This window comes from Notothenia rossii (genome assembly GCF_949606895.1).
Source record: "Notothenia rossii genome assembly, chromosome: 6".
NCBI lineage: Eukaryota > Metazoa > Chordata > Actinopteri > Perciformes > Nototheniidae > Notothenia > Notothenia rossii.
Window position 1 is genome coordinate 53,737,152 of NC_136909.1, and position 24,853 is coordinate 53,762,004.

General features: G+C 40.5%; 2 protein-coding genes across 6 annotated transcripts in view; one reads left to right on the forward strand and one right to left on the reverse strand.

Moving 5' to 3' along the window:
* Nucleotides 1-979: 979 nt before the first annotated feature.
* On the reverse strand, nucleotides 980-8,526 carry LOC307042771 (uncharacterized protein). 2 transcript variants are annotated; one of them, XM_079686857.1, is made up of 2 exons: nucleotides 5,103-8,526; nucleotides 980-4,763 (listed from the first exon to the last, which is right to left on the reverse strand). In XM_079686857.1, exon 2 carries the CDS (start codon nucleotides 3,949-3,951, stop codon nucleotides 3,052-3,054), a length of 900 nt encoding a protein of 299 aa, XP_079542983.1. In that variant the 5' UTR covers nucleotides 3,952-4,763; nucleotides 5,103-8,526; the 3' UTR covers nucleotides 980-3,051. The 2 variants fall into 2 exon arrangements, with proteins under 2 accessions (XP_079542983.1, XP_079542982.1); XM_079686856.1 differs by having other exon boundaries at nucleotides 980-4,337; nucleotides 4,743-8,526.
* Nucleotides 8,527-14,293: 5,767 nt separating this feature from the next.
* The window catches only part of macroh2a2 (macroH2A.2 histone), a 40,100-nt gene continuing 29,540 nt past the window's right edge, over nucleotides 14,294-24,853 (forward strand). The window contains exons 1-3 of one of the 4 annotated variants that reach the window (XM_079687243.1): nucleotides 14,294-14,479; nucleotides 16,630-16,807; nucleotides 20,842-20,948. In XM_079687243.1, the coding sequence (XP_079543369.1) occupies nucleotides 16,636-16,807; nucleotides 20,842-20,948 (279 nt within the window). In that variant the 5' untranslated portion in view covers nucleotides 14,294-14,479; nucleotides 16,630-16,635. The other 3 variants (XM_079687244.1, XM_079687242.1, XM_079687245.1) reach the window with 3 other exon arrangements.

Sequence of the window (24,853 nt, forward strand, 5' to 3'; positions counted from 1 at the left end):
CAATAAGAGCACGGTTGTTTGGGAATTATGCAAAAAGGAATTTGCATATCACCGCATCACATCAAGCCTCAAGTATCACCTCAATGCACAACATATAGCAGCTAGCGTGGAAGCTAGCGTGGACGTTAGCCCGACTTGGAGTACAAGGACCCACACCCAATTCGCGTTGATCAAACAGTGGCCTATGCAACAGAGAGATTTTATTTTTCATCAGGATATTGGAAGAATAGGAGGGATTGAGGTCAATCACTGGCACTTTTTTATTTTATTTTAAATGGTACACTTTATGTTGAACTATTTATTACGTTGTTGGTGCAACTGGCACTTTATGTTGAACTGTTTATTGTTTTGGCCAAGGTTATTGAGAGAGTTGGACTGAAATTGATTAGATTTTTTAAATCAACTGTTGGTAAATCAACAAAGTCTGTTATGGCCTCTGAAGCAACAGAGAGATGTTTTCTAATAGTCAGGGTTTCCAATGTTCTGAATGTACTTGAAAGTATTGTGTTATACTTAAAAAACAAAGTGTTATAGTTTACAGAAGGTCTACCTACCTATAGGCTACCTGAATCTCTGAAATGTACTATATTCCTAAATATGCTATTGCTACACTTTATGGCAAAAATTGCACTTTTCTGTTGGTCTTGGTTAAGGACCACCTTGAAAAAAAATAACAATGTTTTGTCGCTTAAGCTTATGTATTCAGTCATTATTCAATGGTATACTAAAATCCATGTGAAAAAAATTGCTTCTCACTGTTCTCAGGTCAAATATTTATATGTGATTAAAAATGCGATTAATTGCGATTAATTAATTACAAAGCCTTTAATTAATTAGATTAATTTTTTTAATCGAGTCCCAGCCCTAATATATATATATATATATATATATATATATATATATATATATATATATATATATAATTATATATATATATATATATATATATAATTATATATAATTTAAAAAGAGTCACAGTGTAGAATGTCCGTACATTTATTTTAAAAGTACTAGTATAGTATGTCAAAAAGTATCTTGAAAAAAAAAGTCCAAGTATAGTATGTAGTTAAGAATTGTATTATTTAATTTGTCTGCAATGTCAGTATAGGATTTTAAAAAAATAAAGCAAGTCATAGTATAGTTTGTCTAAAAGATCTTGAAAAAAAGTCATGACATTGTGTGTTGACATGGTTTTGAATAAACACATCACGTCAAATTGTATCAAGTGCATCAGACAACTCCAATTACTCCATTTGAACCATATTATAAATAAGAAAAGAATGGTCATAGTATATAGCAGGGCTATTTAATACTGCATTTAGAAATCACACATTTGTTACAAAGTAATTGATAATCTACCAGTTGTAAAATGTTCCTACATAAAAGTGTATCAAAACAAGAACTTGGTAGCAGAAAAATAACTAAAATATGTAAGGTTAACATAAAAAAACCTACATGGTTTAACTGAACAAGTGTTAAAATAAAAAAAACAGCCATTAAAAGAAATCCAATTCCTTACAAAGTACTTCATATTCTACCAGTTGTTAAGTGTTGCATTGATGTTAACATTTCCACTGAAATAGCATTAAAATCAAAGTGCCTTTTTAAAGAAAATCTATTCAGACAAACATTTAAAGAAAATCTATTCAGACAAAGTATTTATATTTTCTAGTTTTTTAAAGGTTTTGCATACATAAAAGTGTTTCTTACAGTTCCTCTGTGAGAGAATTACACACAAATCTGCAGAGTGTCAGTAAAAAGTGTTAAAATCACAAACTTGCCTTTTAGAGAAACAGTATTTAAGAAAATCTATTCAGACCATCTACTTCATTTTCTAGTTTTAAGGTTTTGCATACCTCAAAGTGTATCTAAAAGTATCTTGGTGAGAGCAAAAAGCCAACATCTGCCTAGTGTTAGTAAAGTGTTAAAATCACAAACTTGCCTTTTACAGTCACAGTCTTTAAGAAAATAAATGTGTTACAAAGTGATTGACATTCTACCAGTTGTAAGGTTTTACAAACTGTATCTAACAGGGTTCACATACATTGTTTAACTGGATTGTTTTACTTAAATCAAAAACTTTCAATAAGACTCACATTGTTAAATAAAATCTATTTTGATAAAGTATTTCATTTTTCTAGTTTGAACTTTTTGGATACATAAACGTATATCTTACATTTCCTTTGTGAGAGAATTACGCACACATCTGTCATCTCAAAACATTCTATTGCAACATTCTATCTGTTTAATGTATATATATATGTTGCACTGTTGGAGGAGCCTGTGACCTACGTTTTTCATTGACATATCTACACTGTAGCTAATGGGCATATTACAATAAAGCCTTGAAACTTGAAATTATCAAAACTGCATTGTCTCACTTAAACAGCCCTAAGAATCACAAACTGCCTTTAAAGAAACCCAATTCCTTACAAAGTACTTCATATTCTACCAAGAAACCGAATTCCTTACAAAGTACTTCATATTCTACCAGTTGTAAAGTGTTGCACACTTCAAAGTGTATCTAAAAGTATCTTAGTAACACAATCAAAAGCAAAAAAAAGCATGATTGTTAACAAAGCATCAAATGGCTGACTCCTGAGATCCTTAATGTCCCCCTAACATGACACTTAGACTATGTACATCATCCAGGGATCAACACCAGTAAGTACAACTCTCTTTGTCCGATCTTCAAGCTTCAAAGGGCGGCCTCATGAGCTCCGTAATGTCCCCCTAACATGGGATTTAGACTATTTACATCATCCAAGGAAACACACCTGTAAATACACCTCTCTTTCCCCGCTCCAAGTGCCTCAAAGGGCGGCCTCATGAGCTCCGTAAAGTCCCCTAAAAATGGCACTTTGACTATTTACATCATCCAAGGAAACACACCTGTAAATAATAATAATAATAATGATAGATTTAATTCGTTAGCACTTTTACAGGTGCTCAAAGACGCTTTACAGATAATAGTGAAGAAAAAAGAAAAGAGAAGAAAGGAACAACAAATAAATATATAGTTAAAGTTAAAGTCAAATAATACAAAAACAATCACACATGAAAAGCCAGATTGAAGAGGTGAGTTTTTGTGAGTTTTTTGAAGGTGGTGAGGTCGGTGCAGTCTCTGATGGGTTGTGGGAGTGAGTTCCAGAGGGAGGGGGCAGCGACGGAGAAGGCTCTGTCCCCCCAGGTCCGGTGATTGGTGCGGGTGGGGATGGATAGGAGGTTGGCTTCTGATGAGCGGAGGCAGCGGGAAGGGGTGTGGTGGTGCAGCAGTTCTGTGAGGTAGGGGGGGGCCTGGTTGTTGAGGGCTTTGGAAGTTATGAGGAGGACTTTGAAGTGGATTCTTTGACGGACGGGGAGCCAGTGGAGGTTCTGGAGGATGCGAGTGATGTGGTCTCGGGAGCGGGTGTGGGTGCGGAGGCGGGCAGCAGAGTTCTGGATATGTTGGAGTTTATTGAGGAGGTTGGATGGTATGCCATAGAGGATGCTATTGCAGTAGTCGAGTCGTGAAGTGATGAATGCATGAATCAGGGTTTCAGCAGCAGAGGAGGAGAGTGATGGGCGGAGACGGGCAATGTTTTTGAGGTGGGAAAAGGTGGTCCTGGTGATTTGATTTATGTGGTGGTTGAATTTGAGCTGACTGTCGAAAATGACTCCGAGGTTGCGGATGTGAGGGGGGGGAGATAGAGTGTGGCTGTCAATGGTGAAGTTGAAATTCTGGATGTCTTTGATACGGGATGGGGGGCCGATGATGATGATGTCTGATTTGGCACTGTTCAGTTGGAGATAGTTTGTTTGCATCCATGCTTTTATTTCTGAGAGACAGTTGGTGAGAGTGGAGTGTGTTGTGGGGGTGATGGTTGTTGTTGAGATATAAAGTTGGATGTCATCGGCGTAGCAGTGAAATTGAAGGTTGTGGCGACAAATTATTTTGCCAAGGGGGAGCATGTAAAGGATGAAGAGGAGGGGGCCAAGCACCGAACCCTGGGGGATGCCTTGGGACAGAGGAGCAGTGGAGGAGGTGCAGTTCAATCAGGAGAGACGTGATCTATGGAATACATGTTTATTATCGGGTCACATTATATAAATGAAACATAATGATGACAGTTTATAACAAGTGAATGAAATGGTTTTTGGCGATTAGGCCCAGGTTTTGTAGGATGTCATTCGGGAAGGGAAGAACCGTTTCCGATTAACCCCCCTGGGTCTAGACACTGGTGGTGGTGATAAGTGGTTAGGTCCAGTTGGAAGGGAGAAGGTTGAGCTTGGCCCTGACGTGGAAGCAGGAGGCGAAGGGGTGGAGGAGGGTTTGCGCGTTGACACCTGGAAGACAGCTGATGGAAAAGGGGAGGGTATATATAGAGGGATTAACAGGTGCGATGATTAGGCTTGTGAATGGAGGGAAGTGATAGGTTAGCTGAGGAGTGGCGCTCCCTATCCTTTAGTGAAGGGAGCGAGTATTGCCATGACGCGCAATACGAAGTGATAGGTCTTCCTGCCTGAACTTGTGCTGAGCTTCATTTCAATCAGGAGAGACGTGATGTATGGAATACATGTTTATTATCGGGTCACATTATATAAATGAAACATAATGATGACAGTTTATAACAAGTGAATGAAATGGTGTTTGGCGATTAGGCCCAGGTTTTGTAGGATGTCATTCGGGAAGGGAAGAACCGTTTCCGATGAACCCCCAAAAGAAGTGAAAGTATGAAGTACTGAACGTGATGAAATCTTACCTTGTGGGATGCAGTGGAAATCTATGGATGAAAAGAGAGGTTAATACATGTGGGGATTTAGACATACTGATGCCTCCTAGGCATCCTCCCTGGACGTACAGGGCTTCCTGGACGTACAGGGCATCCTGGACATACAGGGCGTCCTGGACGTACGGGGCATCCCGGACGAACGGGGCGTCCCGGACATACGGGGCTTCCCAGACGTACGGGGCAACCTGACTTCGCAGGGACACATTTTATACAGACCCGAAGGTTACAACCTGGACGTACAGGGTTAGACATGCAAGGATAAACATAAGCCGCGGGGCGAATATACGTGCTGACATGCTAAGAACCACCACCAGTTATATGCATACGTACCAATTTGAAGGTTGGAGAGACCTTTGGATAGCCAGCACGGCACTGAGGTTCGGACGAATGTAGGATGAGAAGCGGTTGTTGTAGGGAAGAGGAACAATTACCTTGATTGCGGCAGGTTTGCTGCACCTATCCTGAACGAGCCCTGAAATGCTCTTAAGACACCACCACCAGTTATATGCATGTTTACCAGAGGTAAACTGGAGAGATCTTGGATAGACGGCACGAGCCGATGCCCGGCGAAGAGGGAGATGTAGACAATGTAATGCGGCTGTTAGCTTGAGTACAATGATGCATGAATATCATACCCTGCTTAACATAAGCCATGTGAGCATGAAACCAAATAGATGAGTGCAATATGAGCAGCATGAAATAATATTTGCTTAGGTAAATACTGAGACATGACCCATGATATAGGCAGGGCTCAACGCTAACTTATAAAAGTGGTTGCCAGGCTGGCAACCGGGCATCCGCTTTTGGTTGCCAAAACTGAAAATACGGTTGCCCTTTTTTTAGATACCTTATATTTTAAATAATTAAGATGCTATACAGTTATACATCAACTTAATAATGAACATGTGACACAAGAATGTTCAAATGCTTTACAATAAGTAATTAACACACTTATTTGAACCTAAGTGGTAGTAAACTTGTCCACCCTCAATTGCTGGTATGCAAAATACCAGTAGTGCTGCTGTTGTCCTGTTCTTCATAGATCCCTCACAAATGAATTGAGCAAGTCACCAGTTTCTTGATCATCCGTTGTCTCCCTTTCAAATGTGGGTTTTCTTGACCTTGTGCTGACCCCCACCATAGACCCATTGGCCCTTCAGCATTGAAGTCTTGGATTGGCCAGACTAATACATTTCTAATGTTAAATAAATGAAAACCATTCACAGTTAAACATTTGATATTAATTATTGATGCTGTAAATTACCTTTAATATGTCTAACTATATTTAAAATGTGTTACCTTTTATAGAAGTGATTATAATTTAATGCAACCATTTTCTATGGTAAAGTTTCGTTTTGCACTTTTATTTTGCTAGTAATAAGATCAGGACTCTTATTTTGAAGGAACTTTTACCGGAAGTGAATGGAAAACATTCCTCTTTGTTTTTCGTTCGGGTTTTACCTTACGCTCCATCAGTTGAATCACTTTGAACATTCATTGGAGAAGTTGAGGTGTTGGCTGAACTTTTTATCACACAGTCGAGCAACTTATTTTTGCTTCTCCATTTTGTTGTAAAACAAACACACGGCGCACCGCGCACGCGAGTAAACGTGCATCGCTTTCTGGCTCCGTAATCACGCCAATGCACGTGCAATTTAGGTATCAGGTTCCGACTGGTCACAACAATTAAATATCACTTTTAAAATGAATATGAACATTTATCTATTTTGGGGTGCACGTTTTGCTGTCCTTATTTCTTATGTTAAAAACTGGTTGCCACTGATGGCAACCAAAGTCCAAGAAGTGGTTGACATTTTCCAAATGGTTGCCAATGCAACCTGGCAACCGTTACTGTCGAGCCCTGATATAGGACTAGCTTAATTAGCAGTTTAATTACGCCACAGTGAGACGTGGATGCTGATGTGCTGGTTGGGTGATTAGACTGTCTTCTATCATCTTACATGAGCTTCTCTTTCTCCCTGAAAGAAACCCCCCAAAACCACGGATGGGCAGCATTTTACCAGCCTCCTATAGGCTTTTCAATCACAATCGTTCAACTGGAATGAAAACAATAAGGTTAACATGAAAATAGGATTTTATGTTCGTTGTTTAGAGTTATTCTAAGGCTTTACTCATTGGGAACTCGGTATGAGATAGAGCACAACTGTTGAGATCTCCAATTTGCCTGTTTTCCACGCTTTGACCAACAGGGGGTTTATGTTCAAATGAAGCCCATGATGAAACCTCATGAGATGAACCCTTTGCGAACCAATTGGCTGGAAAGCTTCAAAGCTTCATAAGGCTTCATCTCGCCATCACTACCTGCTTGCCACCTAAGACGCACTTAGTGACCAGTACTGCTACTGAGCCGGGAGGAGAAGCAGCTTCGATGAGATGTAGCTTGAGCCCTGCCTGCCTGCAAGAGGGGTTGTGGTTGAAGCCGGAAGTGGGTGAAGCTTCGCAAGCGATGAGGGCCCGTTCCGCGTGAAGGCCGGAAGCGCCGCATTGAGCGGCCCTGATGCCAGTGATGCCCTCTCGAGAGACTGAAGGCGTGTGTCAATTGTTTGCCTGAAGTAGCCCATTTCCATTAAGCTGGAGGAACTTCCGTGGAGCCCAGTATCCTTGTCTTTTTCTTCCGCGTCCGGGTTTGCGGGGTGGCTGGCTAGAACCGCTAGCCAACTGGGGAACGCCGCCTGTAGCTTAATCCGCAAGACTGCGGAGCTGATGAATATATACCCGGAGCTGGGACGAAGCCCAGCTGCTGCTTGCGCGTTGACACCTGGAAGAAAGCTGATGGAAAAGGGGAGGGCATATATAGAAGGATTAACAGGTGCGATGATTAGGCTTGTGAATGGAGGGAAGTGATAGGTTAGCTGAGGAGTGGCGCTCCCTATCCTTTAGTGAAGGGAGCGAGTATTGCCATGACGCGCAATACGAATTGATAGGTCTTCCTGCCTGAACTTGCGCTGAGCTTCATTTGTTGATGTTGATAAACTGATGTCTGTCGATGAGGTAGGATTTCAGCCAGGAGAGTGCAGTGTCGGTGATGTTGAGTGATGATTTGAGGAGGGACAGCAGGATGGCGTGGTTGATTGTGTCGAATGCTGCGGTGAGGTCGAGGAGGATGAGGATGTTCAGGTTGCCGGAGTCAGAGGAGAGGAGGAGGTCGTTTGTGATTTTCAGAAGAGCTGTTTCTGTGCTGTGTTTTGATCGGAAACCGGATTGAAATGGCTCAAAGAGGTCATTGGAGCTGAGGTGGGATTTTAGTTGTGAGGCAATGACACGTTCAAGTATTTTAAATAAATAATAATAAATACACCTCTCTTTATCCGTTCCAAGAGCCTTGAAGGGGGGACTCTCTCGAGAGAGTGGGCGGGATAGCAAGCAGGGGGTGGATAAGGGGTGTGTGTGTGTGAGAGAGAGTGGGAGGGGAGAGAGAGAGAGAGAGAGAGAGAGAGAAAGAGAGAGAGAGAGTGGGAGAGTGGGAGGGGGAGGGAGGGGTGGAGCAGGGGTGGAAGAAGGAAAAAAGAAAGGGGGAGATATGATTTTTATATTTTTGATTTTTTTTTAAATAAACTTGCCAAGATGACCCTTTTAATCCCCTCTTTTACATTACATTACATTACATTGCATTTAGCTGACGCTTTTATCCAAAGCACACTCCAGGGCTCATATTACCGTAAAAAAGTCGCTATGTCATATTATTATTAAAAAACACTATCTTATAGCAGGCCCTCTTCTAGGCTAGGCCTATATATACAGGACTGTCTCAGAAAATTAGAATATTGTGATAAAGTTCTTTATTTTCTGTAATGCAATTAAAAAAACAAAAATGTCATACATTCTGGATTCATTACAAATCAACTGAAATATTGCAAGCCTTTTATTATTTTAATATTGCTGATTATGGCATACAGCTTAAGAAAACTCAAATATCCTATCTCTAAATATTAGAATATCATGAAAAAGTATACTAGTAGGGTGTTCAACGAATCACTTGAATCGTCTAATTAACTCGAAACACCTGCAAGGGTTTCCTGAGCCTTGAAAAACACTCAGCTTGGTTCAGTAAACTAAATCACAAGTATGGGGAAGACTGCTGATCTGACTGCTGTCCAGAGGACCGTCATTGACACCCTCCATCAGGAGGGTAAGACACAAAAAGAAATTTCTCAAAGAGCAAGCTGTTCACAGAGTGCAGTTTCAAAGCACATCCACAAAAAGTCTTTTGGAAGGGGGAAATGTGGCAGGAAACGCTGCACAACCAAGAGAGATGACCGCAGCCTTAACAGCATTGTGAAGAAGAGTCGCTTCCAGAATTTGGGGGAGCTTCAAAGACAGTGGACTGAAGCTGGAGTCCAGGTATCAAAAGTCACTGTTCACAGACGTGTCCGGGAAATGGGCTACAATAGCCGTATTCCCATGGTCAAGCCACTTCTGAACTCAAGACAACGGAAGAGGCGTCTGACTTGGGCTAAGGAAAAGAAGCACTGGACAGTTGCACAGTGGTCCAAAGTCCTCTTTTCAGACGAAAGCAAGTTTTGTATTTCATTTGGAAGTCAAGGCGCCAGAGTCTGGAGAAAGGCTGGAGAGGAGCAAAATCCAAGTTGCTTGAAATCCAGTGTGAAGTTCCCACAGTCAGCGATGGTTTGGGGAGCCATGTCAGCTGCTGGTGTTGGTCCACTGTGTTTCATCAAGCCCAGAGTAAATGCAGCTGTGTACCAAGAGATTTTAGAGCACTACATGCTTCCGTCTGCTGAAAAGCTCTATGGAGATGAGGAATTCATTTTCCAGCATGATCTGGCACCTGCCCAGAGTGCCAAAACCACCAGTAACTGGTGTACTGACCATGGCATTACTGTCCTCGATTGGCCTGCAAATTCCCCTGACCTGAACCCCATAGAGAATATGTGGGGTATTGTGAAGAAGAAGCTGAAAGACACCAGACCCAACAATGCTAATGAGCTAAAGGCCGCTATTGAAGCATCCTGGGCATCCATAACACCTCAGCAATGCCGCAGGCTGATTGCCTCCATGCCACGCCGCATTGATGCAGTAATCCGTGCAAAAGGATTCCCAACCAAGTACTGAGTGCATTAATGGACATTTTCAAATGTTTGATTGTGTTTTGCTGTTATAAATCTTTTTTTTTTACTTGGTCTGAGGAACTATTCTAATTTTTTGAGATAGGATTTTTGAGTTTTCTTAAGCTGTATGCCATAATCAGCAATATTAAAATAATAAAAGGCTTGCAATATTTCAGTTGATTTGTAATGAATCCAGAATGTATGACATTTTTGTTTTTTTAATTGCATTACAGAAAATAAAGAACTTTATCACAATATTCTAATTTTCTGAGACAGTCCTGTATATATATATCTATATATCTATATATAGATATATAGATATATCTATATATCTATATATCTATATATCTATATCTAATAGTAGCCTATACTATTTGGTTCACCTAGTAAGATATTAACAGGATTCACATTAAAGGGCTGATCAAAGTCTTACATGTGGTGCCATATCCTTATCGGGGCTATATCCGGTTTATCATTGACCGATCATGACATTGCTATATTAAGATTCACATCAAAGGGCTTATCTGCCGCTATAGGGGCAATGTTCACAAAAACAAGTCATAAAAGATAAGGGGGGTCAAAGGTCACAACAGATAAGAGGGTCAAAGTCTGATTTCAGAGTGACAGGTGGCGTGACTTCCGGTGTTTTGGGGCGGGACTTCCTGTTTGGGAGGCGGGACTTCCGGTAATTGAGGGCGGAACTTCCGGATTATAGGGTCATAAATCATTCCGTATCAAAATCGAACATAAGTGGTTGTCTTACATACTCCGTCTCCACAGCTTTATCAAGAAATCGTATTACATCTCTCTTCCCCCCTTCGCTGCTCTCTCGCTCCCCCCTTCGCTGCTCTCTCTCCCCTCCGGTACACGGCACCGTAAGACGTAGTGTGGAGTTGCATTAGGTAACGCTGTGGTGGCTGTACTGCTCCAGCCGTCTCCTTTGTGTTTGTTTGTTTCCCCCTGTCTGTGTTGTTTGTGTGGGCGTGGTGGCTGTCACTCCTGGCTCCCGGCTCAACCTCCACTCACCTGCTGCAATCAGCTGTGCACCCTCCCCGACTACACACCTGCTTTCCATCAAGCCATTTACAACGGCATATCAACGGAGGCTCCACAACCTTTCTCCGCCAGATCGTCAAGTATCAGCCGAATCTCACGTCTCCCCTCCGGTCAGCACCGTAGTGTGGAGTTGCATTAGGTAACGCAAGACACGGCTGATACTTGTGCATTAGTTTCTGTTATGGATCAGTATCAACAGTCCTGCCAGTAACGTTACTATATTATCAATACTACTTTAGTTATAGCCCTAATGATGATTTCAGAGTGAAATTTTGGCAGCGGTGTTTGGTAAAGAAAAGAAACTCTCTGCAAGAAAAGAAATCTCTGCATGAGAAATACAAGGTGTGGCATGTGAGCGTGTGAATGGAGTGAAATGCGTGTGTCTCACGCCAAATGCGTGAGACTTGAGAGCTCTGCAATGTTGTGATGTGACCGACGTTAGCTAACATGCTAACGCCGGTCACTCACCAAGACAGCTGCTCTGTTCTCCACTGGTTCTCCACACACCAAAGCTCCATTTCTCTCCGATGGTCGTTATTTTTTCTAATCCTTGGCTGCTCCTGTTCTCTTGGACGCCTGGCAGGCTCATAATTATAATCATATGCATTCGAATATATATTTTCAACCTCTTCTGTGTCAAAACTAGCATTGTGAACCATGTTTATTCATACGTTAGACCGGCCGATCTCACCCTTGTTTCCCCCATGTTACGTCACACGCGGAAGGTCACGTGAGGAGGCTTTTTTATGCGGAAGTGAAAATGTCTTACTAAAACGACGCCAGATGTCACTGTAGTGTATATTTCTGTATATTTTTGGGAAAATCTAGTGTATTCATCATTTTCCTACACATTTATTCACTGGTGTCTCTAACCTGCAAGTTGCTCTTTAAATCTTATCTTTGTATCTAGACAAATATACCTGTTTAAAGTGAATCTGCACTGTATTTACGATATGTTGCCTAACATAAAACAGAATTGTGGGACAAAAGCAGTAGAATACGCTGAATTCAAGCACATTTTCCTTATAAAAAGATTATAATTCTTAAAGATATTCCTTGCTTCTATTCAAATTTACTTAATTTTGGTATAAAAACACTTGTTTTAAGATATCTGTAGATCTTTTTAGGCTAGATTTATTTACTTGTTTTAAGAAGGTCTTGGCAAGTGAATTTTTCTTGTTCTGTTGGCGGATAATTTTTCTTATTTTAAGTAATATATTACTCATTTGACTATTTATTTTTCTTGTTTTTTGAGGCTTAGTTTTTGCAGTGTAGTTTTTGCCGTGCTGTCAAAGGGATGCACGTGTGACTGTCATTTCATCTCTTTAGTGTTTTAAAAACCAGAACAGTACATCATTTTAAACGATCCTTTAGGGATTGTTTGTCTGAAATGCTTAGAGTTAAATTTTGCAATAATACTTTTGCAACCCTGTGTTTAATATGATGAATTCACTTTTTTATTTTTCTCTTGTTTTTCTCTGTAATTAGGACAATTCTGGAGAAAAAGATCTGCTGGAGAAGGACCCCTAATCTGAAAAGTGCACAGCGGATCATCAGGACAGAGCTCCATCCACCTGGACCCCCCGAGGTGCTGCAGGACCTCTAACCCCAGCAGATCATCAGGACAGAGCTGCCATCCACCTGGACACCCCGTGGTGCTGAAGAAAGCAAAACAGCAATCAGGAACATCCTCCACCCAGACCTCTGCTTCCTGCACTCCTACAGACTTGTGTGTTACTTTCAGAATTATATTTTGTACATGTCCTTTCTTTTAATAGATATTTAACGATTATATCTTGAGTCTGTCTGATTCCCCAAACAGCTGCTTCTATATACTTGCTGCATATATAATACAAATAAACAACTTGATAAACACACTTTTGCTGATATTTGTGTTACTGCTGGTGATGTTAAATAACATGATTGATTTCCTCTGTCTCAATGATGAAAGTTATAATAATAGAAGACATGAAGCTGCAGAGAGAGGATGGATATATTCTTACCTCTACTTTGTGATAAGATGAAAATACAATATTAAATAGTAATTGTTAAACACATTGTTTATTTCATTTACTGAAGTTTTAACCATTATTTCCAACATGTGTACATAAGCAGTGGAATAATAGGATATCTCTAGGTCATTCAACTGTCTTCAGTTTAGTTGTATTAATACAAAAAATAGGTCATAGAAAATGTTTAATTGTGTATTTCAGCAGAGCGGAGGGTCACGGTGGTGCTGGACCTGGAGGTGCTGACCTGGGGTCAGTGGGACATTATATACTGTATGCCGAAGCAGTCGCGGACTGGCCATCGGGACGCACCGAAGTGGGCCGGTCGGGCCACTCCGATCGGTCCACTTCGGTACCGGCAGGGGCGGACTGGCCATCTGAAGTTGCTTTGACAGGCGACAGAGGTCCACCGTTTCCCCGCAGCGAGGCTCCCCCCCTTTGACAGTTCACTGTCGCTACCTTAAAAATATAAAAGCTTGTATTGGCTTGCATTTCCTGTTCGGAAAGTGGCAATATACTGAGAGTGGAGGTGTCCTGAGATTAGCCATGGACCTGTCCGCTCTGGGCAGCGCAAAATGCGTACATGAAGCGCTACGTCATGAACGCAAGAAATCATACCCTCGTGGGGGCGTGCTCATGTGATTGGCTTATAATTGAGGAGACATCTGATTTATTTACATGTATATGAAACGGAACACATTTGTGTGTGCATTGAAAAACACAAGTGTGGATCCGGAAATGCAACCGTGAATCCTTTTGTGGATCATGAAATACAAGTGTGAATCCTTCTGTGTGCATGTGTGTATTATGAGAATGTTCTGAGCCCATAGTTCTGTGGTTCTCCAGATTCTACAGATGGCCAGTTCGTCCCTGAGTGCTATCCAGGGATGGATACGACACTCAAGACGCTTCCTCCCTCGATGTTTAGCCAGGGAAGATATTGCTTGTGATGTGATGGATGAGGTGCTGTGGCCAGACCCAGCTAGGCGGCGAGATGCACCGTGGCACTTTTCTCTCCTCTGCTTTTTTGTTTAAAAAAAAAAAAGTGTTCCTTTACATTACTGTGTTTGAGGCATCATTTGTGTTTACACAACTGTTACTATTTGTTCTGCATGAATGTTGCACCAATTTTATTTGGGAGAAAGCTTTCACTGAGCCTCCTGCCCGGCTGGAAAGCATCAAGTGAACTACCCAGTATATCCTGCTGCAAGGCCTCATGAGAGGCACATTTAGGGTACAAATATGTTCAATGTATACCTAGATTATATTAGGATTGACTTCATGCTAAGTAAACACACTGCATTTCCCTCAACAACATCATCCCTCTTTAAGCCATGTTAGGGGGGCGTTTTCTGAATTTTTCCCCTTTGCAGCATCAGTAGCACAGAGCCAGCCTCCTCCAGACTACGCTGTTCCTGCAGCTCCGTGGGGTTCCTCTCAGGTTGGGAAGCTAGAACACGGTGAGAAGGACAACAGAGGAACGGAACCAAAACACCGCGCGCCGTCTCTCACCGGGGGCTTCTGGGCGCGGATCCGCCTAAAGCAGCACTAACAGGTAGAGAGCAAACACTGGATATGGAGGAACTTGGAAGCTTTTTTTCCGCTGCTCGGTGCATATCCGGATTAACTGGACGCTACTTTCCATGTCTGATGTTGGGGTTGTTGATTACACATGCAGAGGGTTCGGGGGGGGCGCGCGCGCTTCAGAGTAAAGGGTCGTTGTGTTCATGTTGTCTCTATTTAACAGTGCACGCGAAAGTGCCTCGCGGAATGTGTAGCCTAATGAGTATTTTTATTTGGACGTACCCAGCCGACCTCTCGTAACTAACACTGACATACCCTTAGCTTTACGTTCTCTTGAATTAGTGGAAGAATGAGAAATAATAATACAATATATATCAACGTTTGATTAAGTGTTGCTGTGAAAGGCTGCTCTACGATTTACATAACCAGAAAGTAATTTTAACGTCTACGCAGCTACGTCGAAAGCAGTTGCTGCCTCGCTGTACGTAATGCTCGATACAGTAGGCTACCGTTAGCTTACATGGCCCCGATCACATTCCCGTCTTTTTCCACCGAACACGGTACGTACATCCTACGTCCCCCTCTGGCAGCAGCTGTGAGCGGCTCTGTTAATGAGTGCATACGTGTAGGGGATGCGGGCTCCAAGGGGTTGCTGCAGGCCGCAGCCCGGTTCACCGGAGCCCAGCTCCCCGCCTCCCGGCTGGGACTTGTTTACATGGAAGCCTCGGGGGTAATGGTATCCTTTCCACCTTGGTCAACATTGTTTGTTGGAGAAAAAGACAACTGGCTTTCATTATGGCGTCCTATACATTCAGTGGACGTGACGGATGTTTTTCTGCAGCAGCAGCTTGTTTAAAGGCTTCCTTCCCTCCTTCCTCAGTGTGTCACCATACAGTCTATGGGTGTCACTCACCTTGGGCTGACACCTGCCTGACTCCATCAGGGTCTACACTGAATATAATAGGCGTAGAAGTGTTCGGATTATTTACTCAAGTAAAAATACTCATTTTGCAGAATGGGCCATTTAAGAATTGAATTATTATAAATATTTATGAATGAATGTGTTGATCACCTTAAAGGTCACATGTCATGGCCATTTCCAATGATCATAATTCCATTGTTGAGGTATACTAAAATAGAAAAATACTGTGCAATTTTCCAAACTCACATTGGTTTCGCATACAGCATCTCTGTAAAGTATGTGTATTCAGCAGTATTCACTTTCTCCACTAAACGGCTCGCTGCAGGGTTTTGACTCTGCACACCGTTTACATGCAGAAAAACCTTAATAACACACAAGGGGACGGGTAATAACCGGAAAAGCATGACATGTGACCTTTAATTTCGCACTTGGTAGAGGCGGGTTTTATTTGAACTACTTTATATACTACTGGGTAGCCTAACCGATATAATATATGATAATGTAATACTTAATTTATATTTAGAATAAACAATCTAAATCTTCAAAATAGTCAGTAACTAAATATGATAATAAATGTTGTGGAGTCTAAAGTACAGCATTTGCCTTCAAAATGTAGTACAGAGTACAAGTATAAAGTAGTATAATGTGAAATTACTCAAGTAAAGTACAGTAAAAGTACCTAAATGTGTTTTTTAAGTACAGTACTTGAGTAAATGTACTGTGATAGAATTATTTATCTAGGATTTTATTTGGCAAATAATCGTAAACAAATGGGCTGCTATGAGAGAAAAAAAACACAGCAAAAATCCGTAAATGTCCCAGTGTCTTAACATCCTCTGTGGACAGTTTGCACTCCGGTGCAATTTATTTGTGATCAATTCACTATCAATGTATATGTATGTATGTGTTTGTCAAACTAGCACTGTCAGTCCCCATTTGTGTAGAGCACTCTGGTTATATTCACACAGTTTTTACTTCTATTATAACATTTAAATACACATTAATAATAAATATGTGGCTGGAAAAGGTACAAAAAAAAAACAATGTTTAAATGCTGTTTTGTTTGTCTAGGTTTTGACATTTGAAAACCAATAATTTAATTTAAAAGTGCAGTTTACAATCTTAACTACTTTTGAAGAAAGAAATAGTGCTTATGTAAACGTTGTCTTTGTGCAGGAGAACTAACCCTATGTTCTGTTTCAAAAGCTGCTGTATGTGTCACAGTGTGATGTGTTTCTCCCCCCCCCCCCGCTGTGCAGATCAGGATGTCAGCCAGAGGAGGGAAGAAGAAGGCCACCAAGATGTCCCGCTCAGCCAGGGCGGGGGTCATCTTCCCTGTGGGGAGGATGATGAGGTACCTGCGCATCGGCACACACAAATACCGCATCGGCATGGGGGCTCCGGTGTACATGGCCGCGGTCATCGAGTACCTGGCAGGTGGGTGACACGTTCTGTTACAGCATGTAGTGTAAGGGCATGATTCCAGGTGTAAACATATTTACATTATGTTCACTGTACTGTTGTATGTGTAAAAAATACATTATATGTAAATATTCTTCGGTCCAACGGACATTGTTAAGAAAGAATCCAAAATATACGTGTTTTTGTTCTCTTCTAAAGGCCATAAAAGTAGTTTCACATTTTGATGTGCGCCATTGTCATGTATCACATAGTTTTACTACTTTAATATCTAGTTTTATGATCTATATGATCCCTCCCTGATATAGTCCCTGATCTTACATACTTATAATTGTATAAAATAAACATTTATAAATCATATAACACCTTTTAAAAAGCACAAGACATCTACACTAAAGAAAATATGGAAGAGAATACATCTGCATCTAACAATCTTAAATTAAATTCCAAGCATTATGACTATAAATTATAATAATATGATATTAGTTGTAACACAAACATTGTTCATTATAGCACAGGCCTATATTTTTGGATGGGTCTAAGGCCCCGTCCACACGGAGACGAAAACAAACCGAATTCGATATCAAAAAAGTCTTCCGTCAACACGGAATTGGCTCAAGAAACGTGTCCGTCCACACGAGACAGCTCGATCGAGGTGGGGAGAGGCGCGGCTATGGCGTCATCGTTTTCAGGGAATGATCGTAGGGCGACGGGCGTACACACGGAGCCGCAAGCTTTTCGTCCTCATACCTACCCACTTTGGGAGCCGCTATCAACTTGTATCGGATTGGGGCTACGAATCCGCGTTTCCGTGTCGGCCTCGTGTGGACGAACCGTCTATACCAGTGGTTCCCAACCTGGGGGGCGGGGCGCCAAAGATCGCAGGGGGGACGCCAGGCCTCAGATGATTTCAGGCCAAATATCATATTCAGACTTTTTTTTAACATTTTTTTATTTGTTTTCATATAATTATAACTCAATACATGATTGTCACTAAAAGCCTTGTCTCTACATTACAATAAAATATAACAAATTATTGATTAACTAATTTGAATAAAAATTCTAGTAAGTAGCTATTAAAGGCATAAAAAGACAGAAATGTATAATTCTTTCTTTAATAGAAATGTTTCTTCTGCCCGTAAAGTGTCCAAACCAGGCTTTTCTGGATAAGCGCATTTTTAAAACAGAGTCATTGTCCATGCCGGTTTCAGTTGGATTATTCGTCACAGTTGCTCCGATCAGATCGGTCTCCTCCGGCTTACTTTGAGCATGTGTTTTAAACAGTTTAATCCCTTTGTGAATTGTTTCCACTTGCGACGTCCTTTAATTTCTTCATACAGTGGGAATCCAAATGAATTAATCCTGAGTCCAATAACCATCAAAGTCACTCCAATAGTGCTCCTTAAGGCGAGACACCCCGGGTGAATAGGGTAATTTTTTTAACTTAAAGATATCAGCTAGAAATATCTCCAGTTAATTACTTACAATAAGGCAATTGTCTTTTGTATTACAAGTTTTCTGAAATAGCATGTTTAAATATGCTAATGATCCATTATCTCATTAAATATGCACATATTTTAACACATTTCAGGAACCAAAATCTGAACTTTGGATAAAGCCAGGTTCAAAATTCTTGTTTCATTTTGTAGTCATTAGTATCTTAGGCTTTTACAGAAGAGATTTTGGATATCTCTTTTTATCACTCCATAAATCAGAAAATACTGTCAACAGCCCTAAAATATCAATCTTCACCATGTTTTTAGGTATAAAATGTTATATAATTCAGGCTATGAATGATATATGAACAAACCCTTCTGTAAAAGCCTTCATAATATTGATAGGAATATAACTGGAAGGTTTGGTGTATGTACGTGCCACTGAAGTGGAAATTTCGAACTCAGAGTAGGAGAAAAAACTCATTTTGAGAAAACGACCTTTAAAGATTGCAGTGTGGCGCTATAGCTAAACCCTCCTGTTCTTTGGATGACAGCTTGCGCCTCGACGCACTCCGTGAAGGTATTTCACGTTGGGGGCCATTTTTTTTTGTATAAACTTGCTTCGCGCAAGTAACAATTGTTGTCGTCTTCTCTCTGAACGTTTTTTTCGCCGTTCTTTTGCCATTTTGAGATATAAATTTCTAGCGGAAAGCAAACCAGGAAGTGTTTTAGCACACCACGTGACGCATCTGAACGAATCACGTTATGTTATGTTAGAATGCTAACTTTTGGTGAATTTAGGAGATATCTATAGACGCAAATAGACAAACTATAGTAAAATAAAAACTTAAATGTGTATTTTGTACATTTTCCTTCCAAAAGCCTGAAAGAAAACATGTTATGGAATCAAAATAGCACAAAATCTCAAAATTGACCAGTGCATGAAAAACAAGGTTTTTGCCTGCCGTGTCTCGCCTTAATTATGCTTTCATCCTCCTTTAACAAAATACTTCTCATTCATCCAGTTTGTGAGAGCATTTTGGAGACTATTAAACTTGAATTACCGCTGTTGGGGGTCATTTGTTTTTTGTATAACCTTGCTTCGCGCAAGTGATAATTGTTGTCGTCTTCTCTCTGAACGTTTTTTTCGCCGTTCTTTTGCCATTTTGAGATTTAAATTTCTAGCGGAAAGCAAACCAGGAAGTGTTTTAGCACACCACGTGACGCATCTGAACGAATCACGTTGTCAGAAATTGACACCAGCCAATGAGATTTCGTTTCTTGGTTTAAACGGTTGCTGATACAAAGGAAATGACCATATTTGGATCCGATGAGATTGTTCAGGAGAGACGAAGCTTTCCAACGATATCTCTGATTACATGGTTCGAACAGCGGTCGCAGTACTTTATGTTACGTTAGAATGCTAACTTTTGGTGAATTTAGGAGATATCTACAGACGCAAATAGACAAACTATAGTAAAATAAAAACTTAAATGTGTATTTTGTAAATTTTCCTTCCAAAAGCCTGAAAGAAAACATGTTATGGAATCAAAATAGCACAAAATCTCAAAATTGACCAGTGCATGAAAAACAATGTTTTTGCCTGCCTTGTCTCGCCTTAATTATGCTTTCATCCTCCTTTAACAAAATACTTCTCATTCATCCAGTTTGTGAGAGCATTTTGGAGACTATTAAACTTGAATTACCGCTGTTGGGGGTCATTTGTTTTTTGTAAAGCCTTGCTTCGCGCAAGTGATAATTGTTGTCGTCTTCTCTCTGAACGTTTTTTTCGCCGTTCTTTTGCCATTTTGAGATTTAAATTTCGAGCGGAAAGCAAACCAGGAAGTGTTTTAGCACACCACGTGACGCATCTGAACGAATCACGTTGTCAGAAATTGACACCAGCCAATGAGATTTCATTTCTTGGTTTAAACGGTTGCTGATACAAAGGAAATGACCATATTTGGATCCGATGAGATTGTGCAGGAGAGACGAAGCTTTCCAACGATATCTCTGATTACATGGTACGAACAGCGGTCGCAGTACTTTATGTTACGTTAGAATGCTAACTTTTGGTGAATTTAGGAGATATCTACAGACGCAAATAGACAAACTATAGTAAAATAAAAACTTAAATGTGTATTTTGTACATTTTTCTTCCAAAAGCCTGAAAGAAAACATGTTATGGAATCAAAATAGCACAAAATCTCAAAATTGACCAGTGCATGAAAAACAAGGTTTTTGCCCCCCCCCCCCCCCCTTGTGTGTGTGTGTGTGGGGGGGTGGACGCGACTTCCAACAGGAGTCATTTTGGGGGGGCTCTTGGGAAAAAAGGTTGGGAACCCCTGGTCTATACGATAGAGAACGTTAGCGGATTCAACTGATATCGTCTCCGTGTGGACGGGGCCTAAGTTGTCCGGCCTTAAAGCCAGTAACACTGAGGCAAACAAGATGTTTACTGGATGTTTATTTGCTGTGTCAGGTGTCGGTCCGAACCCGTCGGTTGTTACATTCTTGGTGCTCGGCTGGGAGTCTCACAGTGGGAAGTAACAATGTTTAAATAGCAGAACACACATGTATGTTTGACAGGTTTCCACAATGTGTTTTCTCTCCAAGCTGAGATCTTGGAGCTGGCTGGAAACGCAGCACGGGACAACAAGAAAGGCAGAATAACTCCCCGGCACATAAAGCTGGCTGTGGCCAACGACGAGGAGCTCAACCAGGTACCAGCCGCTCACTGATGGGTGTCTCCATTACAGCTGGTCATGATGAAGCTGCTCTAATCAACATTATCAAGTACAAGCAAATACTTCTCTGACTTTATGTTGACAAAATAGATTGGGCTATGCTTATTTTCTAACAGTTATGACAAAGTTGCTTTCAAAACAAAGAAATACATGTTAAAGGTCCCATGTCATGGCCATTTCTACTGATCATAATTCCATTGTTGAGGTATACTAAAATAGATTTATATTGTGCAATTTTCCAAACTCACATTGGTTTCTCATTCACTGTAAAACCCGATTAGTTTGTAGTACTCAAAACTTAGGTGGAAACTCATTACCACCAAAGTTTTAAGTAAACTAACTTAAGACTATAGAGTAAACGATTGATCAAAAATGATAAGTTACTTAAACTTAAAACTTTAATTATTATTTTTGTATTATTTAAGTATACTGTACTTTTGTTTGACACATTTTAAATGTCTCATTAATGAATTAGTTTGATGCAAAAGTACTTAATTGCATGAATATTGAAATCAACATATGTTCTTATTTATTTATTTAAGTACAAAATACTCAAACAACTTTTTTTTATTTATTCAGTGTTAAATTATTCATCCAATCAAAACATGAATTCTAAAACATGTAATTTCTTACTGCAACACTTTTTTTTTTAAAGACCATCAAACTGTAAGTTACATTTCAAAATAAAAGAATTAGAAATTAAAATCAATTTTTCAAAAGGTACTTATTGTTCACAAAAAAGTAAAATTAATACAAATTAGTTATATTTTCTTTTTGTAAAAAGAACAATTTGAAGGAGTTTTGCAAGCCATTTGAGTATTTATTCCATATCCTTAGGCGCGTTCACACCAAGTACTTTTCCAAGAAAAGGTTCCTGAGAAGTCTTTAGTTCTCATGAACTAAGTACAGATCGCGTTCACACCGGAAATTAGTTCCTGGGGGTGGATTAGGCAAATGAAGCCGCTGACGTCACTTCTTCTGCTTTGGGTTTACTGGCAGGCCGCAAACAACTTCACGGCGTATACTGCCGCCCAAAATCCCCGGCCGGAAGTCCCTGGAGTTAGGGACTGGCTTCAGTAGAAGCTGCTGGGACTCCCAGCAGCTTCTTCTGAAGATTTCCGAGTAAACGGCCAGAACGCTGACACCTCCTCATGTCCAACGCTCCCATGTTTTATTTTGTGTTGTCATAAGTTAGTCTCTCTGCGTTTCTGCGCTGGGCTAATGCTAATGCTAATAATGCAATGCGAGGATAATAAAATGGCGGCTTCACAAAAGATTTTGGGAGTTTGACGGGGCGTGGTTTGCATTCCGCCCAGCCAATCAGACACAGGAACCTTTTTCTCCCACGAAAGTCCCTGCTCTCTAGCAGGGACTGAAAAGGGGGTAAAAAAGGTTCTCTGGATCTAATTTAGTTCCTGGGACATTTTGGTGTGAACGCAACTAAATCGTAGTTCTCAGGAACCTTTGTGGGAAAAGTACTTGGTGTGAACACGCCTCTTGATATCAGACGGCAGCTGCCGACACTAGTTGGCTCTTTGATTTCACTTGTTAGTAGGGTTGCAAAGGGGCGGAAAGTTTCCGGTAAATTTCCAGAAAGTTTCCGGAAAGTTTCCATGGGAAGTAAAGCTGGGGAATTTTGGAAATATGCGATGCAAAATTAAACAAAAAAACATGACATTTCAACGGATCCAATTTTAAAAATGTTTTTAAAGTAGAACAGAACAAGTTTTAGTAGTAGTAATCACATTAGTATGCATAAAGAAGTGACAGGTGGCCCCGCCCCCAATTATGCAAATAAGCTAAGTCCCGCCTCCCATTTGTTCGAGGTGTGATATCACAAGTATGTGTGATATTCCAAGTAGGTGTGAGATCCGTCAATAAGAGGGGTGATGTGTATGCACAGGTGTGAAAAGCCCGCACTGTAGCACCTTATGGTGTCTAATAAAAAAATGCTGTTTGAATCACATTAGTATGCATAAAAAGTGACAGGTGGGCCCGCCCCAATTGTGTGTGTGTGTGTGTGTGTGTGTGTGTGTGTGTGTGTGTGTGTGTGTGTGTGTGTGTGTGTGTGTGTGTGTGTGTGTGTGTGTGTGTGTGTGTGTGTGTGTGTGTGTGTGTGTGTGTGTGTGTGTGTGTGTGTGTGTGTGTGTGTGTGTGTGTGTGTGTGTGTGTGTGTGTGTGTGTGTGTGTGTGTGTGTGTGTGTGTGGAGAGACCTTCACTGCTGTCCTCCCATGGAGCTACAGGTGCCTGTTAGGCTCTTAAGCGCCCATGGTCCTGCAGTCGGCCTGAGGCTGTAGAAGTACAGAAATAGGTAGTGTTAGCATCAGACCTGTTGAAGCTTTGTAGCTTTTTCATCTATGTATATACATCTTCCCTGTTACCCTCCCATTGCTATAATGAAGACAACAGTGCATGTGAAGGACTGTAATACACATGTATCAGACACGCTCCCCTTGCTACACCGCTCAAAGACATTTGTTGAACACTAACCATGGGTCTGAGAAAACGAAGATTCCAGGAACACTTTAACAAGAGAATAACTTTTTACTGACACTCGGCAGATTTGTGTGTAATTCTCTCACAAAGGAACATTAAGTCTCTTACTTTTTGGATAGAGTTTTATGTATGACAACTTTACAACTGGTAGAAAGTTAAGTACTTTTTCTGAACAGATTTTCTTTAAGACTGTGACTCTTAACACACCATCCCCAGATAGCCAGACATACTCACCCCCCTTTTCAACGCCCCCCTGCAGCAGCTCAGGTGTGAAACCCCCATACAGAATGTCAGTCACTGTGTAAAACTTTTATTTTCTTAAAGACTGTGACTCTAAAATGCACATTTGTGATTTTAACACCTATTTACTGACACTAGGCAGATTTTGGCTTTTCTCTTTTCTCGTGTTACTAAGATACTTTTAGACACACTTTGATGTATGCAACACTTCACAACTGGTAGAATATTAAGTACTTTGTAAGGAATTTGGTTTCTTTTTAATGGCCTCGGCAGATTTTGGCTTTTTTCTCTTGCCAAGATACTTTTAGACACACTTTGAGGTATGCAAAACCTTAAAACTAGAAAATGAAGTACATTGTCTTATTACATTTTTTCTTAAAGACTGTTTCTCAAAAAGTTAGTGATTTTAACACTGTTTCGATGAAACAATGCAGTCTTGATACTGACTTGACTAACATTACTTTTTTAAATATATGTTTTTTAGATGCTTTACTTTGATTTCTTTCATGTTATTTTAACATAACATTACTTTTTAGATTTGTGTGTGTAATTCTCTCACAAAGGAACTATAGGATATATTTTTATGTATGCAAAACCTTAAACATTTTTGAAAATAAAATACTTTGTCTGAATACATTTTCTTTAACCCTTTGGAGTCGACCGTCACGCCGGCATGATCAGATCACATAACCTGTTCAAGCCGGCGCCGCATAAAAACAACAGTCCGGACAACATTGTCGTGTGTTTCTGTCGAAAGTACTGGCTTGAAACTATATCCCAGTCTTTTTTTCATGCAAAAAGACCCAGTAAACACGGAGATACGATGATATAAAGTTAATACATTTCAAAAGTACGAAAAATGGAAGCACCTATTTGAATATCTTCGCCGTATTTGATCATTTTACGAAACGTAAAATACTGGAAACTGTAGATCCTGCTCAACAGGATGTATATGTGTATGTCTGTCGAAAGTACTGGCTTGAAACTATATACCAGTCTTTGTTTCATGCAAAAATACCTAGTAAACACGGAGATACGATGATATAAAGTTAATACAGATATATTTCAAAAGTATGAATAATGGAAGCACATATTTTAATATCTTCGCCGTATTTTATCATTTTACAAAACAGAAAATACTGGA

Bases quoted from the DNA above. Each gene is read 5' to 3' on its own strand.
- LOC307042771 (XM_079686857.1), bottom strand. From the start codon at position 3,951: ATGCTCCCCCTTGGCAAAATAATTTGTCGCCACAACCTTCAATTTCAC.